This window comes from Plecotus auritus, assembly GCF_963455305.1.
Source record: "Plecotus auritus genome assembly, chromosome: 12".
NCBI lineage: Eukaryota > Metazoa > Chordata > Mammalia > Chiroptera > Vespertilionidae > Plecotus > Plecotus auritus.
The window spans coordinates 39794636-39815390 of NC_137778.1; the positions used below are offsets into that span (position 1 = coordinate 39794636).

General features: G+C 44.2%; 2 protein-coding genes across 3 annotated transcripts; one reads left to right on the plus strand and one right to left on the minus strand.

Annotated features, from left to right (window-relative positions):
* Nucleotides 1–1533: 1533 nt before the first annotated feature.
* TMEM167B (transmembrane protein 167B) lies at nt 1534–7290 on the minus strand. 2 transcript variants are annotated; one of them, XM_080647693.1, is made up of 3 exons: nt 7160–7290; nt 5199–5330; nt 1534–3948 (listed from the first exon to the last, which is right to left on the minus strand). In XM_080647693.1, exons 1-3 carry the CDS (start codon nt 7167–7169, stop codon nt 3866–3868), a joined length of 225 nt encoding a protein of 74 aa, XP_080503819.1. In that variant the 5' UTR covers nt 7170–7290; the 3' UTR covers nt 1534–3865. The 2 variants fall into 2 exon arrangements, with proteins under 2 accessions (XP_080503819.1, XP_080503818.1); XM_080647692.1 differs by lacking the exon at nt 7160–7290 and adding an exon at nt 6328–6472.
* A 3857-nt stretch (nt 7291–11147) lies between these two features.
* On the plus strand, nt 11148–18248 carry TAF13 (TATA-box binding protein associated factor 13). The gene is made up of 4 exons (XM_080647691.1): nt 11148–11273; nt 12308–12386; nt 15321–15418; nt 16620–18248. The coding sequence occupies exons 1-4, from the start codon at nt 11247–11249 to the stop codon at nt 16788–16790; spliced, it is 375 nt and encodes a 124-aa protein (XP_080503817.1). The 5' UTR covers nt 11148–11246; the 3' UTR covers nt 16791–18248.
* The last annotated feature ends 2507 nt before the right edge of the window (nt 18249–20755 follow it).

Below are 20755 nucleotides of genomic sequence, written 5' to 3' on the forward strand. Positions count from 1 at the left end.
CGGCCCGCTCGCGCCATCCACGCGACACCGCAGTACCACTCACTGCAACCTTACCCCAGGCCGCTCTCCCTCCCGTGAGCGGGCGGAAGTCCGCACCCCCTTTTAAACGCCTCTGCCTCTCCCCGCCCCCCCGCCGCAGAGGATTCTGGGAGGAACCACCGAGCACAGGCCCTCGTCGAGAGCGTACTTTGCTGCCCTCTCGCGGCTCGGAGGGGAAGCCATGTCGCAGGGACAGGCGGGACAAATGCTCACAATACTGAGTCGTTGTGTTCTTTTGATCTTTGTGCAGCTACATATTTAATTTCATATCTGTCGTTTTTCTTTGACCTTTGATCCCAAGTTCTGGATATAAGACGATTCAATCTCAGTAATAGGTGAATGACTCCTTTCCCATGGAGAAGGCAAATCCTGGTCTTGACCATCAGCTTCCCCAGGAGTGCCTTCTAAGCCCTTCACATCCTTCTACCAAAGGGAAAGTGAGACTAGATTAGGTATCGGGACACCCGTGAAATGAGTTAGGGAGGAAGGCATATCCCTGTCCTCAGAGCCCTCTTGCTCCCCAGAACTTGATGCTGTGGCAGTCATATTGCTGAACCTTTGTTTACTTTCATATCCATTAAAACACATCAGACCTTCAAACTCCAGGATGAGTCACGTGAAAAACAGACATGATTATATGAGTAGAATTAGTTCCTTTTACAATCAGAGCACCTAGGCATGTGCCCTTGACCGGGAATCGAACCCATGACCTCCTGGTTCATAGGTCAACGCTCCACCATGGAGCCATGCCAGCCAGGCTCTTCTCCTTTTTCAATGAAATAGGTATGTGTGTGTGTGGGGGGGGTGATGCAAATCAGATTTTTGAACGCTGGTAGAAAATGATTTGTGAAGTTTTAATTTATACTTTTGTCAGCCTTACCATGCAGTTGGGAGAAACACATAGGGGAAAGCATCCAATGTATGTGCCGGAATCCCATTGGCTCAAGGGTTTTCTATGTGTGTGGCTGGTTAACCTGACAATATCATTTGAATGAAGTTTATGGCTGGTAAGGGCAGATGATACTTATATTTTATTATTATTTTTTAAAATACATTTTATTGATTTTTTACAGAGAGGATGGGAGAGGGATAGAGTTAGACACATCGATGAGAGAGAAACATCGATACTTATATTTTAATAGCAGTAGTAGGTAAAATGCATTGGGGAGTATAATCTACCTTACTTGATACACCTCAAAATTTACATATATATATATATATATATATCTATATATATATATATAGATATATATACACACACACATATATATATACACACATATATATGCTGATATATACAGTATAAGCTGGTATATATATATATATCAGCTCCCCCCAAAGGAGAAAGCTCTCATATGATCCATTCACAGGGGTCAACACAAATGATGGTATTAATTTATTTAAACTAAAAAGGTATAGTATGGGCAGAACCCAAGGGAATATGGAACACGGTTCAGTAACGTCAGCATGTGACAAATAAGATGGACAAAAACAGTAGGGAAAGAAATTTTATTTTCAAGAATTTGTGCAGACAGTGGTGAATAAAAAATTGTGTTTCAACTATAAAAAGCTGACTTCACGCCACCCTGGCATACAGAATTTATGGTGATGCCAGTATGAGTCTGGGGCGGGTTCTGCTATCCCCATCCTCCCACCTCTAAAAGACTCTTAGAGGAACCACTTCTATTAATTTTCAGTCAAAAAATATGACACATCAAGCAAAGTAATGAGTTAAACAGGTTCCTGCTTATCTGAGTATATAAAGTCAAATGAAATAAGCTGTTTTTTTGTTTGTTTGTTTGTTTTTGCTGTAAATTGCCTTCACTCGGTGCACTTTTTGGTACATTCTGGAATGAAAACATCTCAAAATATTATAATTCAAGAGTTAACATGACCCACCCAGGAGGCTGTAAAAAAATGGTTTGAGTAACTCGAACAGTGAAATGGAACTAGTGTAAAATATGAAACAGCTCTAAGCACCAAGCTTAGAGACATTAGCCCTATTAGAAAGAAAGTCATTAAAGCTACACAGTAACAAGTGCAAACATGCTGAACTTGTGTTTCCTGGGAGTGACACCCTGTTGGCCAACAGGTCCCAAACTCACACCCACGAGGTATAGCTCTTCTTTCCCTTTTCCTTTCTTTCATCCTCAGAAATGACCACTGAAAGCATATGAATCACTGAAATGTTACCCTGTGGACCAATTCCCGAAGAGATAACAGCCACAACTCTGAGACGATTCGACATGTAGTGTTTATGTGATGACTTTCTGCACTTTGAGAAATCCTCAAAGACTAAACCCCCTATTTTAGAACCTAAACTTCCTAGCAGCTTCTGTCCTTTTGGAGAAAGACAAAAGACAACTTGCTGTCACACAGGGGCAACCACAGTTACTTTGTCCACAGTCAAGTTTTGCTCTCATGGACAATTCAACTGGTGGACTGACGTCCATGCCTGCTTTTTACAATTTTAGACCAACTTTTTTTTTTTTTTTTTAAATAAAGAAGTTCTAGGCTTCAAACATAAAACATTGGGTCCTTTTGCTGACACAAGGAGGGAATGGAGAAATCTTCCCTTCAAATGTTGTCACCCTCATTCTATTCACGGATTCTATGAATTGTTCAAACGTGCCTATGAATATCAGCACCTTCTTTCATTCATTTGAATTTCTCATGTTCATATAATACAGAATTTACAAGGGACAGCTAAAGAGGGTTTTCATATGAATAAAATTAAGAGTTGGCCCAGAAAAACAAGTAATCGACTAAAAATTGCCATAATAAACCAGATTTAAACAAAGAATAAGTTTGTATCTTGGATAACATGATAAAACTTCCATTTAGCATCACAATCAATTTATACTAGACAACTTTACTAGTCATATGAACTAATATACTAGATATATTTCTTCTACCCTAGCTGCAAATATATTAAATAATTATTTCTTCAATCGTTTCTCTTTTCCCTAGTGGTGGCATTTAAAACTGAGTAACAGCATGTGGCAGTCAGTAATTTAGAAAATGTAAAAAGGCTTTAGGAAAACAGACAGTGGATTCATTTGCATATACCATTTGTTGGGGTGAAGTCTCCTTTGGGGGATACTGGTGAACAAAACCTTATTTCTTGGGAGTTCCTGCTTTCTGGTCTCACCACAGACAGATAACTCCCAAGTCTTATGTAGGCCCCGATTATCTTGGCAACACCCTCCAGCACACAGCACAGTGATTTCATCTGTTCTCTTTTGGCAATGAGGACCATGTTCTCTTATGCGGCCAGATGGATATAGGAAAGATAAATTTCCAAAGCCGAAACATTTCTTGGCATTGTACAACTCCTGTTTCCCACCCGGTCCCTCCACCTTCCTCCAATTTGCCAAATCTAAATCCAAACAGTAAAAAAAAAAAAAAAAAAAAAAAAAAGGTCAAGTCTTGAAAAGTATCTCCTTCCAAGAGATCTGAATACAGCTTATTCCTTCCCTAATGAGCCTCCGTTTGAAAAGCTCCTGACAAGGGCTGAGGAACAGAACAGGTGACAGGTTTTTAGGCAGGAGGTATGTAATGGTATCACGCAGGGTGCAGGTTATCTGGACGTTATGTGCTGTCTGCCGAGGACTGATGTAAGGATAATGGCTTTCTGGGGTCCCCGGAAGCATGACTAATGTGTGTAACCATGAGTTTGCCCCACATGTGGGAGGGGCAGGTGCTGCGGGTCATCCTGGTGACTTTGATGATTTTCGCTGAACTCTCCTATGCTGGGTCCAGGCGCAGACAGGTTCTTCACCCTGGTCCCCTTGGTGGGCAGTTGATGAGATGGATGCTTTGGAATTCATTTTATAAACAGGACATAAAAGGCCATGACGACGCAGGTGACTGCCACAGCAGCATGCAGCCTGGTTCCAATCACCGCAGCTAGCAGGCCAACGTAAAAAGAGAAGAGAAATCACAGCCTGTCCTTCATACTAGTCCTCACTTTCAAGGTGATACAGTTTTTCCCTCCAAAAAATATTTGTATTGATTTCAGAGAGGAAGGGAGAGGGAGAGAGAGAGAGAACCATCAATGATGAGAGAGACTCATCAACAGCCTGCTCCTGTACACCCCACTGGGGATCAAGCCTGCAACAAGGCATGAGCCCTTGACCGGGAATTGAACCATGATCTCCGGATTCATAGGTCTACACTCAGTCACTGAGCCACACCAGCCAGGCTCAAGGTGATATTTTGAAATTTCTAGTCACAGATGAAGAGAGAGAGCTACCAACAGTCTCAAGAATCCACTTGGGAATGTATTTAAGTACTACCCTGGTTTCTAGATGAATATGCTGTTTGTTTATATTTTGCCCTAGTTTGCAAATATATTTAGGTAGTTAGGATTCCAGATGAAGGTGCCCAGAATAAAATGTAAAAAAGCATTTGAGCCTGGCCAGTGTGGCTCAGTGGTTGAGCACCGACCTATGAACCAGGAGGTCATGGGTGGATTCCTGGTCAAGGCACATGCCTGGGTTAGGGGTTAGATCCCCAGTAGGAGTGTGCAGGAGGCAGCCGATTGATGATACTCTCTCATCAATGATGTTTCTATCTTTCTCTCCCTCTCCCTTCCTCTTTGAAATCAATAAAATATTTTTTTAATTTTTTTAAAGAAGCATTTGAGTTAATGAAGTCAAAACTTAAAAGACTCCAAAATATTCTTTTTTTTTCTAAATATATTTTATTAATTTCAGAGAGAAAGGGAAAGGGAGAGAGAGATAGAAACATCAATGAGAGAGAATCATTGATTGGCTGCCTCCTGCACGCCCCCTACTGGGGATCGAGCCCACAACCTGGGCATGTGCCCTTGACCAGAATCGAACCTGAGACCCTTCAGTCCCCAGGACAACTCTTTATCCACTGAGCCAAAACAGCTAGGGCCCAATATATTCTTTCCAGAACTTCAGGAAAACTTTTCATTGGCAAAGTATTCATCCCAACAATTCCAGTCCAGTCTAAAATTTTTTAATTTATATACATGTCCTCCGTGTAAAATACTAAAATTACCTCGACGCTAAAATAAATAATTATGTAAAAGTGGAACGAAATACAATCCCAGCCTATCTGACCCGCACTTGGTTGCACCCCACTGTCCAGAGAGGCAATCTCCCCTTCCTGCGCAGACAGACTCTTACCTTTGTAAAACACACCCCACACTCCCTTCTTCTCTGACAGCAGCCAGGTTTTGAGGCGAGGAACTTTCTTGAAGTAGGCACAGGTGCAAACAAAGAGCAAACCAAACACCAGAATCCCATCCAAGGAGTACACTGTTACGGGAAGGAAAGAAAACGTTTGGTGCTCATCACGCTGGAGCAGGTGGTCCCGCTGGAGAACTCCAAGGAGCACAGAGTGATACACCATCGAGATGACAACCTCAACACAGTGCCAACCGCTGACATGAGGGAGCCAAGGTCCTGGGACCAGCAAGGTCAGCTTACTGTGCCCAAAGGTTGCCTGCAGGCATCCCCCTTACAACAATTTCACTGAGCCCTGCCCTCCGCTCCCTTCCCCTTTTAAGAACTAGGAATCCTGAGAAAAGTGCATCAGTTTCTGTAGACTCGGCCTCCCAGGAATGGCCAGAGCTGGCAGGAGGTTGAGACAGCCCTAAGAATCCTTGGAGTCTCCGTTGAGAGAAGTAAACATATTCTTATTATCAATCACTCATGTGATCAAGAACGGCTAGATATTTAGCCAAGGCTCTTAGGCCTGCACCTGTTGAAGAAAACGGTGAGGCAAAAAGTGAAACTTAAGGGAAATTGCAAGAGTCAGACTCCATATGATTACAGCTTTCCTATGTTTATCTTACACTTCATGCATGATCCTCCACTTACAAGCCAAATTTCTGCCAGAATAGCAAGATTCTTGTGAAAGATAAGTATCTTTCCGAGGCTTGGACATTTCAATGCAGTCTTAACAGTTGTGGGGGAACCTTTGAACAATTCTACGTCAACTTAGCTATTTCTTGTACAAGCACAATAAATCACCTAACTGCAAAAAGAAAAAAGATATCAAACCACAAAACAGGAAGAGGGTAACTAAAGCTTATTCAGTAATTACCATGTGTCAGCCTGCTCTCTTATTTCCTGGCTCAGATGATTTCTTGCTCTGGGCGATGCCCCTTCTCCTGTGCCTAGTAACCCCAGATCTCTGACTGCCAGGAAGCTCCAAAAGGGTAATGTACAGCCGCTGCCAGTTCAGGCCCCCCCCACCCCCGTCAGTCTCACCGCCAGGAGTCACGAAAGAGTTCAGTAAGTTAACACGTACACGAAGACTTTATGGTGAATGAGAGCTTCATGTGCCAGTCGTCTCCTCCCGAAAGTTTTTGCGGACAATGCCAAAATCCACAAGGAGGTGAAATCTGAGTCTGTGGTGCTTTTGAGAAATGCTTTCCTGTGCCCCTCAAATCGTACTACCTAAGAGGCTCTCTCCTTTCCTGCAAGGCTGACTCTAAGGACTACACAAGCCCCGCTTCCTGCCCTTCCCTGGAATTCAGAAGTCAGGTCCACAAACTGTTTGGGCAATTAGGTCAGATAAACAGGGTGGCAACGGACACATCATTCAGAAGAGGCAGTACCTAACCAACACAAGCTTGGGTCTCCAGGTGGAATCACCCACACAGAACACTTTTTCCAGAAGAAGACACTTTTTTAGGCTCTACATTCAGCCTTCAAAAAAGTGTGGGGCTTGAGATCCTTTGTGATTTCTTGGCCCTCCTAACGAGCCTACTCTCAGCAAGTATGAGAACGTAGAGGGCTGGGAGGAAAATCCCCTCTTTTCCCTGGTGCTGAACTGGAGCAGGTAAAGCAAAAGTTCAACCGGGAGTGGCCATTCCAAGAGGCTAGGAAGGGGAGAAGGGAAAGCACAGGGCAGGGACCGAGGACGCGGGGTGTGGGCACGAGAGAAACTGGGGTGCTAGATGGTAACTGCACCGGGGACCCGGGGAGGGATCTAGAGGACGGGGGTCAGGGCACCCAGAGAGGCCAAGAGGGCTGAGCGGGGAGGGGGCGGGGAGAACGGCCACGTCAGTCCCGGCTCCGCCCGCCACGATGCCCCTCGTCTTCCCCTCACATCTTCCACTCTGGGCGTTAGCTCTCACCGTTCGTCATGGCGGCTGAGCCCGGGCCTGGCTAGGGGATCCGGGATCAGCGGTGGCAGGAGCGCAGGTGGGGGAACCCAGCTCCCGCTTGACACTTCCCGATCCCGGCCGCAGCGACGGGTAGGAGCCGTAGTACGCAGACGCAAGAGCAGGGAGGCGAGCGCCGAACGCAATCAGGGGTGGCTAGCAGATTGCCGAGCAAGGGACCCTACGTGGGCGGGGCTTGCGTGCTTCCATCTAAGAAGCGCGTGGTTCGGGAGGCGTCCTGCGTGGCCATGGTAACCAAGTCTCTTCCGGGTGGCGGTGCGGAAGAGATGCTGGGCCGTAACCTGACCTGTTCACTGTGCAGGTGAAAAGGTAAGGACTTGCCGCTTTGCGCTGTAGTTTGTGCTGTGGCAGCTGCTGTGTACGTTTGTATGTCGGCAGCCCTCCTGCCATAGAGAAGGCTTGGTCCCGGGCTTCCACTCAAGAGCCCTGGCCCCCGGGGTCAAGAGGGGGCCCCAGGGGCCTCCAGGACTGCCCTTGCCGCGCGGCTCTTTGACTTCTTATGGAAAACTGGATAGCCAGGCTGCGTCTGAACTTTCGAAATGAAATAAGGAAATTATAACAAAAACGAGTCTCATATTTCAGGTCACAAAGCTCCACGTTGTCGGGAAACATTCGGATAATTGCCTGTTTGTTTCTGGAGAGTCTCGATTATCTCCTGTATTTAGTTAATGTTGGGATCACCTCGGCCACTGTCACCAGAAATCGGATTATCTGGACAGCGCTTCCCACAACACTTTCCCAAGCTGACGAGAGTTTTTAGTGAGGGCAGGGGCGTGGGGTGGGGATGGGTAGAAACAAAGTAACAGATTACATTTTGTACATTGAAATACTTAATTACATAGAACTCGACCTTCGAGAGAGCGACAGAGTCCCCCGGAGACGCAAGTGTAAGGTTAACGGTCCCGCAGTGGTAGCCAAGCTGCTGAAGGGATTCACCGCCCCTGCCCCAGTGCCCTCTGCTGGCTGTGGCTGCTTGGTCACGCAGGGGAGAAGCCACCAGAGCCTCCTAGAGGCAAAACAGTAGGATGCAGGACAGACTCTTTGAGATAATAAACATAAATGTAAGAGTAAAAAACAAACAAAAAACAAAACAAATGGAAGATATACGGGCCCAAACTCAAAAGAAGGCCGCATATATGCCAGCACACACACACACGCACACACACACACACACACACACACACACACACACACAGAGTGATTAGTTGTCTAACTACTATTTCAAAGGACAGTGAAAGACCTACAACGTCCTACTCTGATTTCGCAGTTATTTTTTTTTAAATATATTTTATTGATACTTTACAGAGAGGAAGGGAGAGGGATAGAGAGCTAGAAACATCGATGAGAGAGAAACATCAATCAGCTGCCTCCTGCACACCCCCCACTGGGGATGTGCCCACAACCAAGGTACATGCCCTTGACCGGAATCGAACCCGGGACCCTTCAGTCCGCAGGCCGACGCTCTATCCACTGAGCCAAACCGGTTTCGGCTGATTTCGCAGTTATTTTTCACTCTGCTCAGAAATTACCCTTTTCTGTTTCTCCTTTTTCCATGTGTCTTCTCCTGCCTACTCCTTCTTCCCACTCATTCATATTTTCTTCCTTACTTTCCCCTCCACCACATTTTCCCCAAGTTTTATAAAGTAGTTTACCTGTTTTTTGTTGTTGTTGTTTTACCTGTTTTTATATAAAGCAAATCTCACCTGATTTTTATTTCAAAATCAGTTATACCAAGAATTTCATATTTTAAAAAATTATCGTATTCTGTTTCTCTCTGTAAAATTGGGGTACCATGGTTGTTCCTTTCTAGGGTTGTTGAAGGATTCAGCGAGTTAGTATTTACAACATCTGGCATGAAGTGCCCCAGAAATGTTAACTATTACTCTTGTTGTTGTTTGTTTATTTAAAAAAATATTTACCAGTGTCTATTACATGCTGGGCACTTCACTACATTTGCAGAAATAAAGGTAAAAATGAGTCCCTGCCCTTAGGGAACAAACTTTATAGGAGAAGATAAATGACTAAACACATTTTAGCAGAGCACAGGCATGAGGGTGTAAAGGATATTATCTTTGGTCCTCACTATTTTGCAGAATATTTTTTCAAGAAGAAACCTGAGGCTCAAAGAAGGAACATGAGTGAGATAACATTGCCAGCTAGGATCCAAACCTAGGCCTGTCTGACTTCAAAGCTCCCTCCTGTTATCACAGTCTCAGATTAGGATGCTGTCACTGATACGGATCATTTGATGATTTTGTTTCGAGCATTAATGTTTCTTTCACCTCAGAGCCTCACATCAGGCCAAAGCCTGGGTCACTAGCTCTTGCAGCCTAACTGTGAGAAATAAGTAGACACCCCCCCCTCCAACGCCTGCTGGGGACTCAATTCAAACAGTCCTCCTCAGTTCATTTCAGCCTTCACTGGAGGAATGGCCATTGTTGCCAAACTCCTGTCAGTCAAGAACAGTGGCCTGTTTGTTACGGTTATTTCGGTCATTGTGACAAACACTCATCAGTCCTGGGGACCATGACGATGGCATTCTGGTTTAACCATAGAGTAAGTCCAGTCCCCAAAGGCACAGCTCACAACAATAGCTTCATTTGAATTACAACATATTTGAAAAGGGATGTCAAACAGGCATTCATTTCTGCTGCAAATATTTGTTCCAGGACTTTTAAGTGTCAGGAATGCACTAACCTTTGGGAGCTCAGAGATGAAAGAGAAACACTCTGTTCTTAATAAGTTTAAGATTTAGTAGACAAGATAAGCTGGGTGGTGTATAAATAACCAGAAAAGACAGCAGAAAGCAGGAGTGTTGCAGGAAAATGAAACCGGGGCTGTGGGAGTGTAAGGGAGAAAGTGCTTTCGGCTGAGAGCCGGGAAGGCTTGATGGAGGAGCATTTTAGCTGGGCCTGAAAGGCATGTAGCATTTCAATAGAAAGGAAAGGAGATGGGAAAGTACAGGATAAGTCTGGGGCACAGCACACGCTTTCCTCCCTCCTTCACTGGCTAACTCCACTCACCGCTCAGGCCTCCGTTCAAACCTCACTTTCTCAAAGGAGACTTCTCAGACCTTCTTGGAAGGGTCCCCTTCCCCCATCACAAACTTCCAGAACATATATCATCTCTGGCATTCATGTCCCCCTGCTACAGGCCCCCAGGATACCCACAACTTCTGTCCCACTTGGCTACAAATTGGAGGTTCCTGTGACCTCCTCTCCCTTGTATTCTATTATTTGCTAGAACGTCTCACAGAACTCAGGAAAATGCTTACGTTTACCAGTCTATTCAAGGATATATATGATCAAGGATACAAATGAACAGCCAGATGAAGAGAGATATTAGGTGCGGTTTGGGAGGGTCTGAGTGAAGAGCGCCCGTCCCTGTGGAGTTGGGGTAAGTCCCCTTCCAGTATGTGGATGTTTCCCCCACCCTGGAGGCTCTGAACCTCCTACTTTTGGGATTTTTATGCCTTATGTAAGTACCATCAACTCCATTTCCAGGCTTTCTCCCCTCTCTGGAGAATGGGTCGGTGGGGTTGAAAACTCGAAGCTTTTACTCGTAGTAAAGAACAATATCCCCAGTAACCAGCACAAAGCTTGGCATGAGTAACAATGGAACTCTAAGTTGTTGAAATGGTTTAAACACACACCTGGGGCAGCCCAAGACCGCCGGCTCGCCCCATAACCATCCATGCATTGCTTGGCAGTCCCGAATCAGATAGTGGTGACCCCCCATGCAGAAGCACATTTAGGGTGACAACCAGGTACACGCCGCCAGGGCTTCCTTTTCTTCGCCGTTTAATTCCTTCTCGGTGGGTTCAGAGCCAGGAGCTCATGCCAACGTCCCTAAAGAGCGTCTGGGCTCCGCCCTTAGGCGGCACCACGCGTCCCTCCCCACCCCCCTGCCGGCCCCGCCCAGTTAGGCCCCGCCCAGTTAGGCCCCGCCCAAGTCAGCGCGTCACCGGAAGTGAGGCGGCGGAAGTTGTAAAAGCCGGCTCGGAGCGAGGTGGGCCCGGCGCTGTGGGCTGGCCCGTGGGATGGCGGATGAGGAAGAGGACCCCACAGTGAGTGACCACCTCTGTTCCCACGCGCTCTTTTCTTCCCTCCCCCGGGGACAGTGGCGGAGGCCGAGGTCGGAGTCGGGTCTGTGTTCCTGAGTGACTTAAGCCGGGAGAGTCGGGGACTCGACGCTGTGCCAAGCCTTTCCCTTCCGTTCACTGTTTTAGGACGTGGGGCAGGACGTGAAGGGAGAAGGGGAAGGCGGCCCCTTACCTTTGCGTTTGGTCCATACCTGCCAGACCCCCCTTCTAACGCCTAGACTCTCGATTCCAATAATTTACAGGCTGTTGTTGTTCCTTGTGATTAAGCCCCGAGTCTTCGGAGGCCAGAGCGAATGTTTATTAGCGCTCCCTGCGAACCAGCAGTTCGACTGCTAACAAAACTGTCCACTTACTGTAAAGTATGGACCGAAAGTCGGAAGCTGGGTTTCACAATTTCTATTGCCCGTGAGCAAGTTACTTCATTTTGGTTCTCGGGGTTCATGTTATTAAGTGGGGCGAAGGCTTACATAAGGAGCGTTCCCAGCACTGTAGTCTGTCCTCGCTTTGATTCAGTACCAGCTCTTGTACTAGTAAAACGGCCTAGCAATAGGCCAACATGCTTGGTTGGGAAGGAAAAAGGGTAGTCAATGGAATTCTTCCGGGAGAGGCAGTTGGATTATTTGTTAGGGACATTTTATTTATTTTTTTAAAAAATATATTTCTTTATTGATTTCAGAGAGGAAGGGAGAGGGAGAGAAAGATAGAAACATCAATGATGAGAGGGAATCATTGATCGGTTGCCTTCTGCACGCCCCCTACTGGGGATATGCCCACAACCCGGGCATGTGCCCTTGGCCGGAATCGAACCTGGGACCCTTTAGTCCGCAGGCCAACGCTCTATCCATTGAGCAAAATGCTGTGGTTTCATGTGTGTTTGCTGCTTGCTTTAGGCTTCCTGGCATGATGTCAGTGTTGACAGTGGAGGGGAAATGTTAATTATTAAAAAATCAGTGCAGTGCAATGACTTGACATTTCTCTGTATACATTTTAACTTCTAGTTTGAAGAAGAAAATGAAGAAATTGGAGGAGGTGCAGAAGGTGGGCAGGGTAAAAGAAAGAGACTTTTTTCTAAAGAATGTAAGTAATATTTACAATTATTTTATTGTAGATAAAACGTTTTGGACATGTGCATTCAAAGTAGATTAATAAATATTGTTCTGGCCTGGCCAATGTGGACCAGTGGTTGAGCATTGACCTATGAACCAGGAGGTCATGGTTCGGTTCCAGGTCAGGATACATGCCTGGGTTGTGGGCTATATCCCCAGTAGGGGGCGTGCAGGAGGCAGGCAATAAGCTTCTCTAATTGATGTTTCTCTCTCTCTATCCCTCTCCTCTCTCTAAAATCAATAAAAATATATTTAAACAAAAGCAAAGTAGATTTATTGTTCTGAATTGTTTTCCTATAGGGACACTATTCTCAGACTTGCCTGTACAATTCTGTTTAATTTGTGAATCATAGCTAGTAATGATCCCAACCACAATTTACATACACACAAATATAAATACTAGAGGCTCGGTGCACGAATTTGTGCACAGGTAGGGTCCCTCCAGTGGCCTGCAGAGATCAGGCCCCAGCTCACGCCCCCTAGCCTCACAGCCCCACCTGGTACCCCACCTTGGCCTGGCGCCGCCCCCTCACCTGTTCCACCATCCGGTACAGGGCAATCGATAGGGGCAGGCCTCCTGCCTGGCTCCCTCAGCGCCTGGGAACTGGGCAGTGGCCCCACCTCCCTGCCACTGCCGCTCGTCGCCATGAGGGGGGGTGATTGGGGCCCCGCTCGCACCGCCTTGGCCTGGTGTTGCCCACTCACCTGCTCCACCATCCTGCTGCAGTCATGGTCCTGCTCTCGGTCCCGCTCTCGTCAGGGCCCATTGGGGCCGGCAGTGCCTCCATGGCTGCCTGCTGCCAGTGCTGCGTTGCCAACGCCCACCAAGTTCTGCACTGCCCCCCGGTGGTCAGCATACATCATAGCGAACAGTCGAATGACCGCATATTAGGCTTTTATTATATAGGATGTATATTCATATATATACACACACGCTCTCTTTTTTTTTCAAGTGAGGAAATGTGATCAGTGTTTCGATTTAAGGCCTAAGAACATACCTCCATTTCTTCCCTTGTCCCACACCTTTGCTGCAATAGAAGCAGGGACTTTTGACCAAAGGTTAGGATGAATCCTGGAACATGCTGAGCCTGGAAATTAAATTGGAGTGCTGGACTAAGGCAGGAAGGTGGTGAACAGTACAGGGTCTTACAGTGGCATAGAGATTATAATGTATCCACCCTCCATTCTACTCCCTCAGTCGACATGTTTGACTCTTTTTGTCAGCAGCAGGAGGGACTGGTCCAGGCCAAATTCTGAAAGGCACCATGAGAATTTGCTCTTCATCTCCCATTCCGGCTCCCTTACGTATAGTTATGGCTGAGTATTGACAAATAGGGCGGCACTTGAATAGCTGGGTCATTGATGCTGAGTCAGATATAAACAGTTCCCAAAGGCTCTTGAAACTGCAGGCCATTATGTCTCTCTCTTTTTTTTACCACTCAGATTCCTCTCCATATCTCAGTTCCTCACCTAAAGCTGACTGCTCCTTGTTCCATCTCTGATGCCATGTACTCCATTTGTTTGTGGTTTTACTTCTTTTGGCAGCGTGCGAAGGGGATCCTACACCAGGGCACCCCAGAGTGATGCTTGCGTAGTCGGTTCTTAGCAGAAACTTTTCATTCTTGGATTCCTTTATTTTTATGATGACAAGAATTTGGAATCTTCACAGCTTGTCTTACTGGAATATATCTTACTAAGATCTGTTCTCCTGATCCTTTAAAATTTTTTTTTTTTTTTTTTTTTGCTAATGTAACAGAAACTTTCAAAGCATTCACAGGTATTTGTTTGTCTTCACGGACCCTTTAACCAAATACAGTTTACATACTTCCTCTCTAAAATGTTTTCCAGTGAAATATATTTCCCTACTAGTGAAGTCTACCTCTTCAGGAAAAATAATAAGGGTATTACCATTTTTGGAGAATCCTGGCAGACATTACTTTAGCCATGCCATCAAAATTTTAATATTTTTATATGTTTTTTAAAATTGATTTTAGAGAGAGGAAGGGAGAGGGGGAGAGAGAGAGAGAGAGAGAAACATCAGTGATGAGAAAGAATCATTGATTGGCTGCCTCTTGCACAACCCCTACTGGAGTTCGAGTCCGCAACCCAGGCATGTGCCCTGACCTGGAATCGAACCATAACCTCCTGGTTCAGCGGTCGCCAACCTTTCGGACCTCACGGATCACCAGTGGTCTGCGGACCACCGGTTGGCGACTGCTGTCCTGGTTCATAGGTCGACACTCAACCACTGAGCCACACTGGCCGGGTTCTATAATTTTCTTTTTAATTCCTCGCCCGAGGATATGTTTTTATTGATTTTTAGAGAGAGGGGAAAGGAAAGAGAGAAACACTGGTTGGTTGCCTCTTTTTTTTTTTTTAATATATATATATGGGGGGTGTGTGTGTGTGTGTGTGTGTGTGTGTGTGTATTTTGTTGTTGTTGTTGTTGTTATTAATCCTCACCCGAGGATATTTTCCCATTGATTTTTAGGGAGAGTAGAAGAGAGAGGGAAAGACAGAGAGAAACATCGATGTGAGAGAAACACATCGACTGGTTGCCTCCTGCATGAGCCCTGACCAGGGCTGGGGCCAGGGAGGAGCCTGCAACCAAAGTTCGTGCCCTTGACCAGAACCGAACCCAGGACCCTTTGGTCTGCAGGCAGACACTCTATCCATTGAGCCAAACTAGTTAGGGCTTGGTTGCCTCTTGTATGCACCCTCAATGGGGATCAAACCCACAACTTAGGTGTGTGTCCTGACTGGGACTTATACCCACAACCTTTAGGTGTACGGGATGATTCTCAACTGAGTCACCTGGCCAGGACAACTTGGTTCAATTCTAATTTGAAAAAAGTATTGATCAAGTGATTAAATCTGTCCAATAAGAATGATTTTTCTCTTACAGTACGATGTATGATGTATGGGTTTGGGGATGACCAGAATCCTTATACTGAGTCCGTGGATATTCTTGAAGACCTTGTTATAGAGTTCATCACTGAAATGGTAAGATATTTTTTTTGTTATTGGTCCTAGTTAATTGAAAAAAAGATTTTAAATTTAAACTTATAGATAAGACTAGAACTATGGCATCCTTTAGAAATAAAATATCCATGTGAGTGCCCGTTTTGTGGAAGTTACTGATTACTACTTACCATTAGGAATGGAGATTGTATATGTGTGTCTGTGTACATACACATATATGAGACACCTACTATAGAGACAACTAATGCTAAGATTTTGGTGAATATTCTTTTGTCTTTTTGCATATATTTTTAAAATTTATAAAATTGAAATTATATAGTTATATACAGTCTTATAACCTGTTTTTTTTTTTTGTTGTTTTTTTTTTTTTTTGATGTTGTTGTTTTCCATTTAGGTAAGCCTAGAACATTTTCCCCATGTCATTGCATAACACTATATTTTTAATGGTTTTATAAAATTGAATGGATGTGCTCAAATTTATTTAAAGCCTTAATATTTAGTTTCCCTTTTTTGTCATCAGGAATAATGTAATGAACCTTTGCTTTTGCACAGGATGAATATATAATGATAGGGGGTGAGATTTGATTTTAAGAAAGCCACCAATATTGAGATGGACACTAATTTTAAATGAAATGGGTGATTACAAAGAAATTACAAAATTTACACAGTGAAGGCAAAAACTACATATATCAAAAATTAAACAAAGAAACACCAGTAAATTTGATAGCTTTTGTGTCCTTAATATTAAAAAATGTTAAAAATATTAAAGCATTAAGAGAAACGGTGCTAATCACACAGTAGAAAGTGGATAGAGGTATGAATAGAAGATAATTCGCAAACGAATAGCTCTAATAGAAGAGAAAAATCTTCAAACTCACCAGTATTAAGCATGCAAATTTAAAAAAGAATGAGCCGAAACCGGTTTGGCTCAGTGGATAGAGCATCGGCCTGCGGACTGAAGGGTCCCAGGTTCGATTCCGGTCAAGGGCATGTGCCTTGGTTGCGAGCACATCCCCAGTGGGAGGTGTGCAGGCGGCGGCTGATCGATGTTTCTCTCTCGTCGATGTTTCTAGCTCTCTATCCCTCTCCCTTCCTCTCTGTAAAATATCAATAAAATATATTTAAAAAAAAAAAAAAAAGAATGATAAGTACATGCAAATTAAAACAGTAAAATACTATATTTTTTAAAATCAATTGAATTTAATATGCTTTTTTGCAACAGACTCACAAGGCCATGTCAATTGGAAGACAAGGGCGGGTACAAGTTGAAGATATCGTCTTTTTGATTCGGAAGGACCCAAGGAAGTTTGCTAGGGTTAAAGACTTGCTCACTATGAATGAAGAATTGAAACGAGCTAGAAAAGCATTTGATGAAGCAAACTATGGATCTTGACAACTTTTGAACTTGCTGAAGCTTCCTTATCTTCTGGGGAGACCAAATACATAACCATACGTTTTCCATAGTAAGGTCCCGATAACTAGTGATGTAAGTGAAAGGTGGAGGAGCACAAAGTTTCCCACCTTTATTTTCATGTCTTCTATTTAAGAGTGATATTTGAGCCCTAACCGGTTTGGCTCAGTAGATAGAGCATTGGCCTGCGGACTGAAGGGTCTCAGGTTCGATTACGGTCAAGGGCACATGCCTAGGTTGCGGGCTGGATCCCCAAGGCAGCCGATCAGTGATTCTCTCTCATCATTGATATTTCTATCTCCCTCTCCCTTCCTCTCTTGAATCAATAAAAATAAATTTTTTTTTAAATTAAAAAACACACAGTGATATTGGAGCCTTTAACTGCCAGCCATTATACGACCATACCTGAATTACTTATTGGGTTTTAATGACCATACATAAGTTACAGGATCTTGCAAACCATGTAGTACCTTCTGACTTTTGACTGTCTAAACCAGCAGTCGCCAACTGGTGGTCCGTGAGGTCCGAAAGGTTGGCGACCGCTGAATTCTAAACAATGAAGTATTTATGTATCAGGTGTATTTGTGCCGTTGTAGGGTATGCTCTTTATTTATTTTTTAAATAATTCTTTATTGTTGAAAGTATTACATATGTCCCCCTTTGACCCCCTCCAGCTTCCCCCTCCAGGGCATGCTCTTTAATATGTGAACTCTAAATGGCATCTTTGACTTTCTGATAGCTAAGACATGATAATTAAAACTTAAAGCTTTAAGAGTACAGTAATCTAAGAGGTTATTAAAAGATAGTGAAATGGTTTGTGTTTCTTTTAAGGAGGAGATGATAGAAGAGAATACAGTCTTTTGTAGGAGTATTTATCTGTCTTAAGGTAATATTCTGTTTTAATATTCTTTCCTTTTGATAGGATGCTTTTTGGGAGAGAGAAATTAAAAGGTTCATGTGAGTGCTTCATGTTGAAGACTTTTTTGATTTAAAACCTCTTGGGCTTATACTATTTGTCAAGTTTTAAGAAAACTCATTTTCCCAGGCCAGATTTGCCTTCTGTGTAAAAATAAATGCTTTCAGTAGCAGGAATGGCATTGTTAAAAAGCTGACGGCAGGACAAGCATTTAGGTGTTTTGTTAACATTTGTTAGTACCTGTTCATTGTGGAAATGCGTACTTGACTAAACCGTGTGTGGCTATGGAACCTACTTTTGTAGATCAGGATATAGAGCTTTTGTGTGTATTTAGCTTATTGTATTTAATTATTGTTGTACTTAGCTTAAATTCAGGATTACAATTGCATTTAGAGGGATCACTGAATATTACTCTGAAACTGAATGTGTGCCACTTCTGAACACCTATGAATCAGTACTTAGGAGAATTTTACTTTCTTAACCTATTTGAAGTCTGAAAAATTAAAAAAGATCAATACTATAATTTGACTCTGTGTGATTTATCAGCATTTTCTCCCACTTAAAATATAATTCTAGCTGCTTAATCTCACTAAAATCTATATACTATTATAGATGCACTTCAATTGATAGTGAGATTCAAGATAGCTGGGCTGATCTTTTTTTTTTTTTAATATATTTTATTGATTTTTTTTACAGAGAGAAAGGGAGAGGGAGAGAGAGAGAGAAACATCGATGTGAGAGAAACATTGATCAGCTGCCTCCTGTGCACCTCCTACTGGGGATATGCCCGCAACCAAGGTACATGCCCTTGACCGGAATCGAACCTGGGACCCTTGAGTCCGCAGGCCGACGCTCTATCCACTGAGCCAACCGGTGAGGGCTCTTTTTGTTATTTAAAAAAGTAAAAACCAGCCCTACCAGCGTGGTTCAGGGGTTGAGTGTCGACCTATGAACGAGGAGGTCAAGGTTCGATTCCCGGTCAGGGCACATGCCCAGGTGGCGGGCTCAATCCGCAGTGGGGGCGTGCAGAAGGCAGCCAATCAGTGATTCTCATCATTGATGTTTCTATCTCTCTAGCCCTCTCCCTTCCTCTCTGAAATCAATAAAAATATATTAAAGCAAAATTAAAATAAAGTAAGTAAAAACCAGAGTTGAAAAGCAACTCCAGACTAAGCTGAAATCAAGAATGGGAGCAGAGCCCTGGCCAGTTTGGCTCAGTGGATAGAGTGTTGGCCTGTGAACTGAAAGGTCCCGGGTTCGATTCTGGTCAGGGGCACAGGCCTGGGTTTCGGGTTCGATCTCCAGTTGGGGGCGTGCAGGAGAGCCGGTCGGTAATTCTCTCTCATCATTGATGTTTCTATCTCTCTCTTCCTCTCCCTTCCTCTCTGAAATCAATAAAAATATATTTTAAAAAAAGAAAAGAATGGGAGCAGAATAATAAAACATTAATATGTCACAATTCTTTCTAATCAGGGTCCACTTCACCCTGAAGAAGGAACTGGTAGTAACCAGCCCCTGGGCGGCTGTACTGTGTTAGTCTGCTCGCTGCCTTAGCAAATGTCATAGACTGGGCGGCTGAAACAACAGATTCCTTTTCTCACGGTTCTGGAGGCTGCACGTCCCAGAGCATGGTGCCAGCATGGTCAGGTTCTGGGGAGGACTCTTCCTGGATCGCAGATAGCTGCCTTCTCACTGTGTCCTCACACGGCTGAGAGCTCTGTTGTCCCTTCCTCTTCTTAAAAGGGCAGCACTCTGTAACATCAGGATTCAACCCTTATGACCATATTTAACCCTAACCACCTCCTTAAAGGCCCTATCTCCAGTACAGTCAGATGCGGGGGTGGAGGGGGGTGTTAGGGCTTCAATATACAAAATCTGGGGGACACAATTCAGTCTAGATAGCAGTGCCATTATTCTTACTATTTTGCTAATGACCCTGACATATAAGAAGTTTCTTTGTTTTTTTGTGGGGCTTTTTCAGAGAGAGGAAGGAAGAGGGGGAGAGAGAGAGAGAAACATCTATTTGAGAGTGGAACATCGATCAGCTGTCTCCTGCACACTTCACACCTCCTACTGGGGATGGAGCCTGCAACCCTAGCATGTGCCCTGACCAAGAATCGAACCCGCAACCTTTCAGTGCACAAGTTGATGCCCTACCAATTGAGCCACACCTGCCAGGGCTAAGAAGTATTTTTATGGGAATTTATGTTAAGACTTTTAGGTTGCGAGTGATAGAACTTAAAAATAGCATAAACAAACAAAATAATTTATTGGCTTATCTAACTGAAACAAGGGAGAGAAGAATTTGAGAATCCAGACTCTGTCCATCTTTATCCACATTTTGGCTTTACTCTCAGGAACCTCAGTGTGTCAGGGAACATGATGGCAAGGAAGTAGCTCTAGGGTTCCATCTATATAACTCCCAGTCGGGGGAGCGGCTTCACCTCCTAATGCAGAGAGTTCCAAGTGAGGAGCACCATTGCCATGGCTCTGGTCATTCTTGGTCCAACCACTGGGGCCAGGAAGCAGTTGTACTAGAGCCTGGATCTCAAGCCCCACCTCTGGGGAAGAAGGTCCGGAGTGGGGTGGGAGCTGGGTACTGCTATTAGCAGGAAAAGGAAAGAGGCTGGGCAGACAGAAATAACAGATGTGCACTGACTTATTAACTGAATGTGGCTATTCATGGCACTCTTCCAGTATCCAGAGCCGCACTGTGTAATAGGGTAGCCACTAGCGACATCGGGCTATTTAGCTAATTAAAATAAATAAAATTAAAAGTATGCTATTGCACTAGCTAGATTGCAGGTGCTCAATAGCTCCATGACGAGTGGCTACTGTACTGAACAGTATTGATATATAACATTTTCATTATCACACAAGTAGTCTCTCCTAGGTTCATTTTTTTTTTAACTTACGGAAAATCTCAAGTATACACAGTAAGAGGATAATATCATGAGCCCCACCTTCGACAATTAACCTTTTGCTAATTTAACGTCTTACCTATTCTCCCACTATTTTCTGAGGTGAGAAG

Excerpts from the sequence above, each read along its gene's own strand:
- TMEM167B (XM_080647692.1), bottom strand. The coding sequence starts at position 6,358 with ATGAAGCTCTCATTCACCATAAAGTCTTCGT. Across the intron at positions 5,331-6,327 it reads ATTCACCATAAAGTCTTCGT|TGTACTCCTTGGATGGGATT; the intron begins GTACGTGTTAAC and ends TTCCCGTAACAG. Across the intron at positions 3,949-5,198 it reads GTGGGGTGTGTTTTACAAAG|CTGCGGTGATTGGAACCAGG; the intron begins GTAAGAGTCTGT and ends TTGGCCTGCTAG.
- TAF13 (XM_080647691.1), top strand. The coding sequence starts at position 11,247 with ATGGCGGATGAGGAAGAGGACCCCACA. Across the intron at positions 12,387-15,320 it reads GAGACTTTTTTCTAAAGAAT|TACGATGTATGATGTATGGG; the intron begins GTAAGTAATATT and ends TTTCTCTTACAG. Across the intron at positions 15,419-16,619 it reads TAGAGTTCATCACTGAAATG|ACTCACAAGGCCATGTCAAT; the intron begins GTAAGATATTTT and ends TTTTTGCAACAG.